Source organism: Periplaneta americana, chromosome 12 (assembly GCF_040183065.1).
Source record: "Periplaneta americana isolate PAMFEO1 chromosome 12, P.americana_PAMFEO1_priV1, whole genome shotgun sequence".
Lineage (NCBI taxonomy): Eukaryota > Metazoa > Arthropoda > Insecta > Blattodea > Blattidae > Periplaneta > Periplaneta americana.
This window is the reverse complement of record NC_091128.1, coordinates 162043744-162059581: the sequence shown is the minus strand read 5'-3', so window position 1 is coordinate 162059581 and position 15838 is coordinate 162043744. Positions and strand designations below refer to the sequence as shown.

General features: G+C 37.4%; 1 protein-coding gene across 2 annotated transcripts in view; it reads left to right on the top strand.

The window, feature by feature from the left end:
* dock (SH2/SH3 adaptor protein dock) overlaps nt 1–15838 on the top strand; it is a 53881-nt gene that overhangs the window by 33359 nt on the left and 4684 nt on the right. For both annotated transcript variants that reach the window (XM_069842423.1, XM_069842422.1), the window contains one exon: nt 1271–15838. This exon is cut by the window's right edge and continues 4684 nt beyond it. In XM_069842423.1, coding sequence (XP_069698524.1) covers nt 1271–1483 — 213 coding nt within the window. In that variant the 3' untranslated portion in view covers nt 1484–15838. The remainder of the gene's footprint in view (nt 1–1270) is intronic.

Below are 15838 nucleotides of genomic sequence, written 5' to 3'. Positions count from 1 at the left end.
CGTCTAAATTCCCTTTGAACTCTTTTAATACTCCCAAATTTAGCATACCAAAGAACACGTACCCTCTGTTGATTTGTAGTAGCCATTTTAATCATCTACGATTTTCATTTGTCCTTTCAGATTATGCATTGTTGATTGTCATATATGGAAACTCCCATCTTTTAATCATAATATAACTAGCAAGAAATTTTTCCTACTATCATTCATTCATTCATTCATTCTATTCCATAGATCTTACATGAGCAATGAAGCTTTAAGATGTAGAACAAGTCAAAATTTTACAATATTACAATTACAATTTTTACAAATCAAAGGGGTTGATGCTGTGGACTCACCATAGACCATCCGGCTTCTGTCCCATGGCTGTGGAAAACTCGAAAGAAACCAAAGACCAAAGGGGGATCCAACCCAAACCCGAACACAGCTCCGGATCAGCAGCCCAGCATAATAGCTTTATAATAATAAATTAATATTATCCATACCCAAACAGATCAGACTGTACTTAAAGGGTTTCATATTACCACCATAAAGAGGCATTATATAAAACTCCATCGTCACGTGTACTTTGCCATAATATTAATACTGATTAAGAAAAAAGTGTTGCCAATCATTTTTTGATATTATAAAATTGTGAAACTTTGCAAAGAAGCCTAAACAAGGGAAAATTGCTCAGATTAAAAAATTTCTTGAAAATTCACTATGATTCAAAATATTCACTCAAGTCATTTTGTGCTAGGTTTATATATATGTGAGCAATTGAAAAAAAATGACTCACATTAAATATAAAGCGTGCTCCCTATTGACGGACCAATATTAATGTGAGCAATTACAAAGTGCAACTTATGATGGAGGACCAGGTTTCACTTCACTAATTGAAACATCAGGATAGGCTAATGAGTAATTGTGAAGACAACATAGGCCCTATAGTTCGGTTAATTATTTCCAGACTATATGGGTGAGGTTCAGTCCTCTCTTCCCCCCCAGCCTACTGCTTTTTACCACCCCTCGTCTTGCAAGAGGGGCTGCATTTCATATGACGTCCCTATGTTGATTTCTGCTGACGACTGGTGTAGATCAACAGATCCAGTCACTGTCAAATCTACTTATGACGGAACCCATTAAAATCCTATGTTCTTTTTCAGGTTCGACAATGCCTGGGTTATTTTTCTTGTTCCTGTGAAGTATACAGTTGTTACAGCATTATAATGCTGTATAAAGAGGTCTGAAAGTTATTACTCCCTAGTATTATGTGTACACTACTGTGTTGCAGATGGGAGATTACTCAGTATCCTTGAAGGCACCTGGGCGCAACAAGCACTTCCGGGTCCACGTGGAAGGGGCCCTGTACTGCATTGGGCAGCGCAAATTCCACACACTGGACCAGTTGGTGGATCACTACCAGCGTGCCCCTATTTATACTAACAAGCAGGGGGAGAAGTTATATCTAGTACGACCTCTCCCGAAGTCTACTAACAGCTGCTAAGTGTGCCAGCCTGTCTCTCCTGGGAGGAGGGAGGCCAGAGAAATTGCATGTCCGTAATCATTCCTAGTTTGATATATATTGCTGTATTTCGTTCGTATTCAGGGTCATTGTACATCACATGTTATGGACAGGAGTTGGACATCTTGGACAGCATCGCTCTCTAATACAAGTTCATGGGGCAGTTATTTATCTAAATGGCCTCCTCTTCTCAGTTGAGTTGTGAACATATCTTTGTGTTTCCAAAGAGGATTTAATGTTCGTGCTTCGGTGAAGTTATTATGAAATGTTTGTGTTCCTGAGGCTGCATTGGGGTTGGTAGTGCCCATTACTGACTATGCTTTCAAGTAGTTAACGGTTCCACTCATGGTGGTGACATGAGATTATAGTAAAAGATCTTTTGTTACTGAAGAAATCATTTTGCATGTGTGGCAGAAAAATGATAAAACAAATCCACTTTTGTAGTGGATGAGATCTGTTCATTAATAAAAGTATGCAGTCAATCATTTAAGTCTTTTCTCTAATTGTCTAATTTGGAAGTTTTGTCCATAGTTACGAGCATCATACATAAAGTAATTAGATCTGATTAACTCCAAAATTATAAGCTTTTTAATTCCGAGCCAAATTCATCCAGACCCTTCCTCATTGCGGCCATTTTAATGCAGATGGTGTTTTGTTTCTAACCACCAAGCCATGGATGCTCCATGCTTTGACTACCTCAAGCTTAGTGCTTGTTATGCCATGATCAGGAATTTATTACATCTTACGACGTGTTGTGAAATGTTTCACACTTTTACTGACTCCCAGCAGAATAGTGATTAGATCATCAAAACCAAGTTGCGTAGTCTGTCAGTTTCAAGTTAACATGGGTGCACTTTTAACGAGATTATAGGTTACAGATGTACCGTGTTAAGTTAATATTACTGGTATATGTGGCAGTAACAAATGTCTTCGAAATATTATAGGTGCAGAAGAGTTTCGTCTTTTGCGAATATATTTGGTATGTAATTATTGTGTGCCTTGCCTTCAAATTGTTCTTATATCATAGTCGTCTTGTATTCTCATGAAGTACAGTGCAGATCCCAGTTCTTTGACCCGAATAGAGGGGTTTATCAATGTGAAGTAAGGGGTAAGGATAGTCAGCCAACTGTTAGGCTATGAGACACATTTTTGAATGGTCTGCAGTATATAACACGAGCATTCCTCCTCCTATTCCAAGGAAGAGAATATTCCCCACCAGTTTCGTGCAGTGTGTCCCGCGCCGTTGCGTCGCCGTCTAAGGCATTCCGCCTATGACTTGCGTTACGGAATGCGCGCTGGTTCGATTCCTCATCGGGGAAGAAATTTTCTCATGAAATTTCGGCCACTGCATGGGACCAGTGCCCACCCAGCATCGTGATGCACTTGGGGAGCTACGATAGGTAGCGAAATCCAGTTGCGAATACCAGCTATAACGGCTGGGTGGATCATCGTGCTAACCACACGATACCTCCATTCTGGTTGGATGATCGTCCACCTCTGCTTCGGCTTGTGGGCGTGAGGCCAGCAGCTGGCTGGTCGGTCTAGGCCCTTCACGGGCTGTAGTGCCATGGATTATTAGTTTCGTGCAATGTGCGAGTAAAACAACATCATTGGTACTGAAACAGAGTAGATCAAAGTTAGGCACCTAATCCTCATTCCATACAAGAAGACTCCACATACCAACAAACAAAATCTTTTCATGCCCCAACTACTGATTGGTTCTATGTTCGCGCTGGAAAATGAGGCATGCATTGACAAGTATGGAGCAATGACAGATGACTTGACACAACAGACAATTATTTTAATGGGGTAACCTACCAAGTTTTTGGGTCTAAAATGGTCCCGAAATCAAAATTGGGATTTTGGTATAAAATCATGCCCCAACCCTTGCTTTACACGAGGATATGTTTATTTTTCGCGCGTGGCGATTTTTAAAGTAATTACAACAGCATTTAAATGCCATGTATGCTGCCCTTTAGGTTGTTCGTTGAAGAGAGAGTGGGTTTTCCTCAGAATAACATTTTTTGTTACAATGCAGAATGTTCCAAGTGCTTCAGTTTTGCTCTGATCTTGAAAATTTATATAGATATACAAATATGTTGTGCATAAACTATACTATATGCATTACTTTAAAAAATAATTGAGTCAAAGCCTGAACAGGTGAAAAATATTAATTAAAAAAGTTCATATCCCATATATACAGTATATATATATTTTTTTTTTTGCATTAAAACTGCAAAAAAAATGAAACCCATAGTACACCTTATTTATGTAATAAATCATATCTGTATCCTAAAAAAAGTTTCAGAATGATAACTAAAAAATTAGGATACCTGGGACTTCTATATGTATTTTTAATTTACAATAAACCCAAAATAATGTATCTAAATCAATTCAAATTTTGTGTGTATCTTTCCTTTAACCATTAATTAACACTAAAAATGTGGTCAAAATTGGTTAAAAATAACAGACTTTTTCAACTCAGTAGGGTTCAGCCTTAACATAACAATCTAACAAAGTGTCAAATGCATGCAGGAATTTTACAAGAATGTACTTACATTATGAAGTATCCACGTCAGGTAACAGACTGTTTCTAAAGTGGTTTCTCCTTATGACCTTATGATGTTTTAGGCCTGAATTACTGGCATCTGGATAGCCATTATAGCTTACACTATTGCTGTACATATGTCGAGGACATTAATAACATGCAATTCAACACAGCACCGACACAGTATTATAATACAGCACAAGGAGCAAACAGTGACAGAAACTGATTAACCGACCACCATTTCCATCTCTTTGTTTGGGTTAGTGTTTTGAGTGGTGACATATCATTACACAACCTCATTGTATCTTATCACACCTCATTGAGAACAGTCCAATACGAGCCACCAGAGTTGGATTTTTTCCTAGATTTTCTCCAACTGTAAGGTGAATGTCAGGTAATCTATGGTGAATCCTCGGCCTCATCTTGCCAAATACCATCTCGCTATCACCAATCCCATTGAGCTAAATAATGTAGGAGTTGATACAGCGTAGTTAAATAACCAAATAAAGAAAAGGCTGTGACAGATTCTGTCTACAAATTACATTCTTCCTTGACAGTCGTAATTAGCTTTCCAACTGCTTCAGATATCGCATGTCCTTCTTATGTTTAAAAAAAAAAACAGCAAGTTTGCCATTAATACTTCGAACATTTCCAGACAGGGAACTAATCAATGTCGTGCTCTAGACACCATGAAGAGGTTCTTTGTCCTGCAGGCAAAAGGAAGGGCTTCAGACATGCATTTGTTAACAAGCGGAGTGCCCTTGTATGGAATAAAGATTAGTGAGAGAGAAGAGAGAACAGTGTTAGTGCAGATTGTTTCCTGTAAGAGATTACTATGGATTAGAAACCAGATTTTGGATCATGTCGCTCCGCAAGACTGAAGTGAATTTCTGCATGCACATGGAAATGATAGAAAAGTACTGGAAAAGAGGTGGAGTTGTTTCAAAATATAGTAGACAGTGTAGTTATTAGTATCTTATAGGTTCTGACGTAGAGCTGTAACTCTGAACCTTTATCAGAAGCATGTGCAGGAAGCACCATTTACCATAACCACTCATTGCCCTCTTCTGGGCACCGAGTGTTAAGCCGGGGATGGAGAACTTGAACCGAACTGTACATATATAAACAGCCTTAAGTAAAATGAGATAAAAACAAGCATTTTTATATACATCTAATTCAGGGAAATTGCACTTTCACATTCATTAATGCAGTCAATATGTGAAGATTTTGGTTTTTTCGACTTCTATTGAAATCTGATTTCTCTGACATTTTGAAAGTACTTACAGATTCCATTCTTATTAAAAACCTTTCATTCGTGGATCAATTTTTTGGCTAGCCAAACATAGCTACAGCAGGCTAAATGACACTTCAAGATCTTGGAGATGCCTTCAACAGAGGGTGTTTCCCAGATTTGTGGCCCCCTTTCCCAACTCCACACAAATACTGAGTTTGCCAATCTTCAAACTTCTTCCACTTTTGCAGTCAGTTTACATCTTCTCCATAATGGTTACTTCACAGTTCCTCTTTGTATGTAAACTAAAAATATTTGTGTTTTGAATTTGTTAAATCTTCTTTAAACTTTATATTTTTGTTTTACATCTAGGTGGTGCATAAATGGAAAATTTATTAATCTATGCTAATTAGTACTGATATTCAGCATTGTCCAATAATCTACTCTCAGAATAATTTCAGTGCTGTGGGACACAAGGGAAGAAAATTGCCAGTGGCTTGGCAAACTCTCCTGTTGAGTAATTTTTTTAAGTTCCTTGACTCATTAATAAGTAAACATGTACACAATGCATATTTCTTATTTTATGCAGACTACAATCAGTTTGACACTACAACAAAGAGTAAGAAATGAACATGTATGTACATATTATTAAAATAAGAGAGAGAAGGAGTGATTATTTCTTTCTTTATATATTATTTTAATGTACCGAAGTACATATGATATTTCCATGCAGATATTCTGCGTCATCATACAATGAAAGAGTAATGGAACGGAGAAAAATTCTCTCCGGCACCAGGATTTGAACCTGGGTTTTCAGCTCTACGTGCTGATGCTTTATCCACTAAGCCACACCGGATACCCATCTCAGTGTCGGACAGAATCGTCTCAGTTTAAGTTCCAACTCTTGGGTTCCCTCTAGTAGCCGCCCTCTGCACTACGTCATAGATGTCTATGAACATAGGACCGAAGTCCACACATGTGCTGAGGTGCACTCATAATGAGTGACTAGTTGGCCGGGATCCGACGGAATAAGCGCCGTCTTAAATCACGCATACTAGAGGGAACCCAAGAGTTGGAACTTAAACTGAGGCGATTCTGTCCGACACCGAGATGGGTATCCGATGTGGCTTAGTGGATAAAGCATCAGCACGTAGAGCTGAAAACCCGGGTTCAAATCCCGGTGCCAGAGAGAATTTTTGTCTGTTCCATTACTCTTTCATCGTATGATGACGCAGAATATCTGCATGGAAATATCATATGTACTTCGGTACATTAAAATAATATATATGATATGTGTAAATCACTTCGTGATTTAAGACGGCGCTTATTCTGTCAGATCCCGGCCAACTAGTCACTCATAATGAGTGCACCTCAGCACATGTGTGGACTTCGGTCCTACGTTCATAGACATCTATGACGTAGTGCAGAGGGCGGCCACTAGAGGGAACCCAAGAGTTGGAACTTAAACTGAGACGATTCTGTCCGACACTGGGGTGGGTATCCGATGTGGCTTAGTGGATAAAGCATCAGCATGTAGAGCTGAAAACCCGGGTTCAAATCCCGGTGCCGGAGAGAATTTTTCTCCGTTCCATTACTCTTTCATCGTATTTCTTTCTTTATTGAATACGTACCATATATCTATATAAGTATTTACAGTGGAATTACTGAGTTTCATTGGAATCTCATTGCTGGGCAACTGACGTCAGGATAATGTGATATAAGTCATTGCTGTTGCTAGGCAGTAGACGTCAGATGTTGAAATTTTTGTAATATTTTATTATTCAATTGACACTCTAGCATAAACATTTCACTTCAAAATATTGATGCTACCACTAGATATGGTTCCGAGAATTGAACCTTGTATAGTCAGCTCAATGTATTGTGAGGTACTAAATTGCAACTTAAATATTTTTCCCCATTACGTGTCCACTTATTAAATTTAGTGATTTTCTAGCTGTTAGGTTCATTTCATTACTGACAACACTTCTCAAATACACGCATGTTACAGATAGTCATTTTGTAACTGTTGAGATGATTTACATGCAAACTGCTGTAAGAAACTAAATTCAGTAATTCAGACAGCATATCGTGTGTATAGTTTATTTTGCTATTAAAATACATATGAATGTACAGCTTGTCCAAGTCAAGTCTGCAAGTGGGGATATCGGGATGGAATGTAGAAGCAAAACACAGTTGCCACATAGGTCACTTGACGCTCAGATTTCAACGTGTGCACATCGTTTAAAATACACTACGGAGCGCGCGGATTTTTTGTCTTGTCTTCAGATAAAGGCAACAGTTACGCTGCCTCCCAGCCTCCTCCCTCATGCAACTTTCTCTCCTACGCCCACGCTTGCCAATCAGAACACCAAACCTCACTGTCAAGCAGAAGTAGAAGTACAGTCTATTTCAAAGCTTCTTAAATTGTTACCGCTCTATGAACTGAAATGCAGTAGGAAAACTTTGCTGTCATATGAGACTGTACTGGTCTCCTCTCATTACCGCCTCCTTTCACTACAGAACTGCCTCCAACTTCTTCCCCTCTCAGCTTGCAGACTTAACTTGGTCGATCTGTAATGTAGTTTTACAAAAAAAAAAAAAAAAAAAAAAAAAAAAACCTTTTTAAGCTATCAGCATTTATTTAGTTACAATTAGTGTATTTAGTGCTTTACATTCAAGGTTGGTAGCATCTTTGAGTCTTGGTAGCTTACTATAATATTGTTCTGAGTGTAAGTACTTGAAAGTGCAGAGAAATCAAATCTCGACACAATGAAAAATCCAATGTCTATCCAACTCAGTCACTTTAAAAGCCTGAAATGTCATAACAGTTGATATGAATTATCACCAAAATGGCCGCCTTTGTTCACCACTGTCAGCAGTAGCAGTTAATGCAACTGGATAAAGTAGATTTCTTCAGATACAAGTCAGTGTGGCATGTCTGGATGAGTGGAAGTCGTTTCATCAGGACTTGAGTAAGTGGAATGGCAGAATTTGGCTCGCTAACAGGAGACTTGTATGTAATGCTCTGCAGTTCTATTTGTTACTTGCTGGACCTTGTTCAATGTGTGCTGGTGCACTGATGGAGTTACGAATATGTAGCAGGAGGGAATGTGATCAGATGTGAACATGCACACACTTGCAGTGCCTTGACTCAACTTGTACTTCCAACATCATGCATTGCATGCTGAACTGAGGAGATGATAAGTATTTAGATTTTTAAACTTGTAGCATTTTCAAGTGGAAATAAACTTTCATCAAACATTTCCTCATATCTTTATAATAATATTAATTTTGAACGTTGTGTACATTTGTTAATTTTTAGTGTACTATCCAAATAAGATAGGTAGCGATATTACCATGTGTTTTCATCTTTTAATATCTTAGACATTAATTGTAGACTTGGAAGCAAAATGTGTGATCTAATCCCGATAATTTTAAAATGGAAAAAGCAGGAGTTACAATTTTTACTTGCTGTAGTTCAAGAAATTACTATACCGAGTTGATTTAGCAGAGAGTTCAGTGAAGTTCTTAAAATGTGTATAGAGGGAAAGGAACTGGCCACCATATTCCATTATTTCTTAGTTGCCTCGTGAGTGATGCCTTATTGGTGTCACATATGAGGTTCGGACAGTTCACTAAACATATTTACTCGCGTATTTTTCGCACTTTCTTGGGGGAAAAAATCCAGTCTGAAGTAGGGGGTTAAATTACACGAGAAAATAAGATATGACGTGATGTTATTTAAAAAAACTGTATGCACAACACTGATGTGATTAAGAATGAGTGAAAACCCAAAGCAACTGTGGAAAACCTGCGATGTTTCTGAAACAAATAAGAAAACATCAGTGTTAGGTTCTCACGCAATTTTGCGTATTTTTTAATATATTTCTTTAAACTCATGCTAATTCTCGCCCTTTAGGAGAACCAATCAGGTTGAGGAAAGGAACAAACCTCTGATGTTAACTGGATGTTTGGTGAGCCTGGCAACAAATGAACCCTTTGTCACAGCTGATCAAGGACGGCAAGCCACAGGGTGCGCCATACTTTCCCGCTTTAACTGACCAATTAAAATGAAAGTAAAAGGAAAATTTAAACATTTGGGTACGAAAATTATGCGGGGAAAAAAATAAAGTCTGACATTGATGTTTAAAAATTGAGTGCGAAAATTACGCGAGTAAATAGTGTGTGAGAGAGAGAGGTGTGTTTTTTCTCCCAATTACAGAGCCCTTAACTTGCTCATCCTAACTCTTGAGTGTGGCTCATAAATGTCACTAGTGCCAAAAAGCACAGACCACTTAGTTCATTGGGGACTATCCACAGGAAGTGGATCTACATTGCCCCCTTAATGAATGATAATGATAATTGTTGTGATGTCACAGATGAACTGGAGCAAATCCATGTTGCCTGGACGATGGGCTTGCCCACCACAAATTACAAATTCAGGATTGACCGGGATTTGAACTCATACCCCGTAGCTTATAAGCCCAATGTTCTAACACTTAGTCACAGTGGCAGGTTTTTTTAGATGTTTTTGTTATTCACCTCGACTCTTCATAAGGTGGGCTCATAGATATTGCTAGTGCTGAGAAATGTAAACCACTTAATTTGTCAGAGACTATCCAGGGTGTCCCACATGTGGTGGGTCCACATTACACTTGTAATGAACTATGGTAATGGAGAATTGTTGGGATGTCACAGGGGATCCAGAATACCCGGAGAAAACCCTTGTGTATCTGGACCACGAACTTGCCCAATACATGTTATAAATTCAGGATTGACCAGGATTTGAACCCAGATCTCCTTTCTTATAAGCCCAACATGCTAACCAGAGCATATATTTCTTCATTGTACATGATTTAATATCATATTTTTCTTTTGGGAGTGTTGTCAAGTTTTGAGTATTCTTTTGTTTGTTGCTATGTTACTGTTCAATGAAACATATTTTCACTTCTCTAGAGAAGCAATGTTACTTACGTCCTGTCGTCATTAGCAACTAATGTTATCACAGTAAAATTCATTTACTTCTCTAAAATAAGCTAATAACAGCATACTTATGGCAGTGTGAGTGGAAAAAAGATCCCCCCCCCCCCATTTTGAATATAATTTTAATTTATTGAATCTTCTTCCACGGTTGTTTAATACCACGAAATAAAGAGCATCTTAAGTATTAAAAATCAACTACAATTCAGTTTATGATTAGATCATTACTGCTTCCAGGCCACAATTACGCGTTAAAGATGTGGTCAGTACAAAGGGAGGAAAGCTTTTCAATTCAAAGTAGTGAAATGTCACGGTAGTGCTGATGTTGTGGTATGTTCATACATGACACAGAGCTCTTGTTTTGTGATAAGTGGTGCACAAACATTTTAAAATATTGTATGTGACAGTTAACATAAAGTGAAATATTTCTTTCATTGGCACGTAACTCTGTGAAATATTTAGACTTCTTTCATCTCTATAGTTTTTGTTATTATTTATTTATTTATTTATTCCTCTCCTGGGAAAAAAATATCTCAACCCCATATGTACAAGTTCAGTGTGTGGCCTAATTATGAGAGGCTGGGTCTCTCATGCTATTTCGTGTTGTTTGGCCCAACATTTGTCTGTAGGCAGCATTTTGAGTTCGTTACCTGAATTCACCACTGCATGTGTAAATGTAATAGCAGGGCCTATAAAAAGATTCAGTGGTGAGGACAATACTAATTTTTTTAGCATTTACATTTTAGAAAATCGTTTCAAAGTTGCATGATTATGGATGTTACTGAACTTGTGGTATGGGGTTGGTGCATTTATTTGCTTCTTTTAGATGTTGTGACGATTGTACAGTATCAAATTGTGATTGTGATAGCACTGCTTGTGCTTCAAACATCCATCCCAAGACGTAAGAGAGAGACATGATCGAGTCAGGCCGTGGCCTGATGTTTGATATATTTTTAATGATGTAAGCTATTATGCGTGTCTTTAAATTAATGAGCCAAGTTTTAGTGATATTTTAGTTTTCCGCAGTTAAAACCAGGTGCGTGAATGCATATTCAATTCCAGTTTGTCTGTAAAGGGACCGATATGTAACAAGAACAGCAAACTTTCCATGTAGTAATACTGATCCTTCTGGAGTGGAATTACCTATGTGGATAGTCCTAAAATGCATTATTGCTAACAGAGGCTATATGGCAAGATTCTGCGTGCAATAGAATGCTTCAGTAGACACATCTCGATGTGACTAGACTGGCAGTCCCCAGACTCGTTTTATACTATAATGGGCATGTCTGGGAGCTGCTGCAATCATTAGCAGCTCTAACATGAAAACATGTTTGTTTTTGCCATCAAATGTTGTTAAACATTGTAGGAATTCCTTTTTCGTATCGTGTGGTGTGTCTTGTATATTTATTTTGTTAGAAAGAATGGCAGCTTGTATGTTCAAATACTGACCACATGGCATGTTGACAGAGGGGACAAAATTCAGACTTCATAACTTTTCATCCATGCAGTTTTATTGGAAAATCATGTATTCCACATACATCAACAAATATTACAAGTCAATGTATTACAGATTGCCTTTGCTTGATTGCTGTCTACTCTAAACATTACATGTTGGTTGGTTGCAGGCTTCCATGGAAGTGTAAATATATACATATATAATTAATTTTATAATCATAATTATGAATACTTGAGATAAGTGCCACTATTGCATTTCTTGGCAAAAAAAAATTGTTCAGGTGTTGCCATACTTTTTGGTGTATTTGATACAGGGTAATTGTACTGAGAGAGACGAACGTTAATTAACGCAGGTGTCAGTATTGTTTCATTTACCTTGTTTGAAAATTTGTTTAATTATTTCGTGCAACAGAAAATAACATTGCAAATACAGAATGTATAGTATTGTAGTAAACAACTTCAAAATTTTGTGACTGAACTAGATGAAATATGAGATTAAGGTTTGTTGTGTAACATTAAAAAGTTTATAGTTGTACAACAATATTCAACAAAGTGTTCACACCAGTTAGACAATTCACATTCATACGAAATTCTTCTTCTTGGTAAGACACTAAAACTTTATAGGTAAAAGTCTTGGCTTTCCCAGCATTTCTTCCTGTTCTTGATACTCATTATTCAATTCTCAACTTATTTTTTCCTTACTGAGGATGGCTGGGGGCCTTGCACCATAGCTTGAACCTTATCGTGCCAATCTCCTTTTTTTATGGGATGATTATTGAAGTCCTCAGGACCGCATTTCTGTATCATGAGTCATTGGTATCATCCGTTGATTCAACTATTCTGTCTTGATCTGATGGAGCTCAGCTCTCCGTCGCCCTGGGACTTCAGTAGCCTCCTTAGTAGGGTGACCAACTTCTGATCACAAAAATACAGGAGACTTGGTTACGACAAATTATAGCGCATTTTTTTGAAGCCCCTTTGAAAGTTCCCCCTGGAACTTATGCAGCTCCTTCAGATGCCATTTATATGCAAGTCACGGTATTACAGCCTGTTGCATCTCCAGTTGACCTGAAACTATTCAAAAAGATGATAAATGAAGTTTAATTTTTTTTAAAGGGTGGCAAAAGATATCCGAGGTCTAATGTCGGAAGTTACCCAGCATTTCTGCTTCAATTGGTTGAGGTGGGAAAATGTTGTAACAAATCTCAACCAGGTAACTTGTCCCAACCAGGATTTGAACCCTGGCCCAGTTAGACATGCAGCAATGGAATGCATGGCTATACATGAATATCATATAAAATACACTACAGTGTTACAAAGAAAATACATATTGTATTTCATTAATTTAATTCAATATAGATGTTTTACTCAATCATTTGGAATTCCTTAAATCCCCTGGGATTGTTTTTTTTTTCGTAAACTTCCTCATTCTGTGGCATAGGTAGTATGACACGGCCAAGGCAAGTGAAAACCAGAGGGATTTGAAACTACATACAGTACATGATGCACCGCTACATTAAAAACATCTATACTGTATTTTATTTCATGGAGTGCAGTTTCACTGCCGACAGACCTTCTACTGCCCCCTACTAATTGGTTGACATAAATATCTTCCTTACTGTGACGGAAATCTTGTCTTCTCCTGTCAATAACCAATCACAACACTCGTTCAGAAGAATTGACAGGCTCCCATCAAATCCACATGGAGGCAGAGTTGCCACATCTTTTCCTAATTCCAAGAATCCTGTCAGTCTCACTGTCTCATTTCGAGGGTCACCAGGATTATGGCAACTGTGCAATGTTGGGATGAGGGGACGGGATGGAATTGTCAGAGGTGTTTGTGTAGGAAGTCATAAATTAGCAAGTGGGTGTTCAAAGGAGCCACCGAACTGCACTTCTTGAAATAAAATGGAGTTTACATGATATTATCTTTTGAATTGACTTCTTTGCACAAATAGCAATGCGTCACAAAGTTATGAATGAACAAGCTGCTCATTTTATTTGAAGTGTCATAAAATCTGTAGATCAGGAGAAAATCTTGTAGTATACATGTATTAAAAGCTGACTTGATTTCTGGCAGAAGTAATTTGTCTCAGAACTGATAAACATTAAAAAATGAAGCAGGCAGTGAAGAGTTGTTAACGTCCTTACAAAACAATTATGTAGGCCTGCCTATTAAAAATCCATTTCCATTAAAATCCAGATACAGTTTGACAAAAATTGTGTTGTGTAAAAACACAACAAGCATGTTTAACTTTTCTTAGAAATTAATTAGTTCCATTATTGCGCTAACCTAATAATTAGACAAATGGATCATAAAGTGACGATCTCTGAAAGGCTAATATTTATATTCACAAAACAAACTCTTAATGTTGTTTATAATGCCTTCAAGTTGTAACATAAAGGAAATATTTTGAAGAAGCAGCAGAATGATCAGTGATGTGTAATGAATTTAGTAAAAGAAAACAAAGTGAGAAGTAAAGAAAAAAAGGTAACTTCGAAGAAACTCAAGTGTGTATGATAATGTCTTCTTTGAAAGTTGGTAACAATGTAGTGTTAAAAGATATAAAAAGTAAAGGTATAGATATCTTCTTTATATACCATGAAGGTTTCTTAACCTCTGCACTGTATTGAAGTGGTGTGGTTAACACCACTTTCTGACTGACTTTTAGCCTGGGAAAAAACCCGGTACTCAATCTGAGTGAGCCTTTGTGCCATTCTGGAAGTTTTGCTACGTGATATAGAGAAGTATATTTATTCAAAGGAAATTTGAAACATACGAAAGTAGTATTGTTTCACACTACCTAAAACATGTTATATGGACATCTGTGATTCTTAAGGTGTACACAATCCACTGTTGTAGAGTAATGGTTAACATGTCTGATCGTGAAACAAACAGGCCTGGGTTCAAATCCTGGTTGAGGTTTTTGCCTGGGGTTTTTCTTCAATCCATTACGAGCATATGCCAGATAACTTTCATTGGTGGGCCCTGGACTCATTTTGCTGGGATTATCATCTTCATTTAACTCAAATGTTAGATACTCATCGCAGTTGGTAAAGTGTTTTAAATTAAATAAATTAAAAAAATTAAGATGTACTAATGATTACAGTAGAACCCCGATTATCCGTCACCCTATTAACCGATTGATAGATTATCTGACTTTCTCTAATTCTTTTTTTATTGCTTCAGAAAAAAAAATGAAGTTCTGTACTTTATGTACGTATTTTTTCTACAGAGTGCTTTTGCAAGTCTTTACCCTTACATAGTATGTAGCAGGAATGCTTTTGCTGTCAGCAACAGAAACATTTACTTGTGGGAGGGAGTGTTTTTTCAAATTTGTAAAATAGTTACTACCTGCTTTGGAAGAAATTACCACAAGAACTTGCACATAATTGCAAATCCGTGCACCATTCAGCTCTTGTCTTTACCATTTGAGTGACCGTACTGTATAACATTCTATACAAAATGTCTTCCACTGGTGTCAAAAGAAAGCATGTTGTGCTAATTATCGAAAAAAAAAAATTGTAAATAATTTATTAAGAAGTTTGAGGAAGGAGAAAGTGTGGCTAATGTCGGATTAGAATAGCAGATTGGCATTACAACTGTGCACAGTTTAGTACAAAACAAGGATAAAGTTTATAAAGTATATAAATCTACAACACAAGACCTCTACTATTCCTATCTTTCCACAGACAGCCATCACAAGGAGTTCCCTTGGCCCTTAAAAACCCTGTCGTTAACAATTTGACTAAATTAGTGAACTGAACTTCTGATGCACTATCTAGCATGTTGAACACAATTCTACAGAAGAAATTACAAAATTGCGTTTGTTGTTGTTTGCTAATGCTAAATTTCTGACAATGAAATCATTAATTTTCTCGCTCTCCAGCATTTTTCACTCAAGGACGCCAAGTTGATAGTGGCTGGGCATTGTTGAAGATGATTTTGATCCATTTCCTCCTGAAGATCACATAAGAGTGGTGAAGGAAATATTCCAATCCTGTGGAGATGCTTGGCCAAGCAGTCGTGGCCCCTAAACAGTCTAAAAATTGCAACTGCATTCTTCCTCGGGTATCCAGGATGTTTTGGGTTGAAACAGATTCCCACCTTTTATTTTTGGAA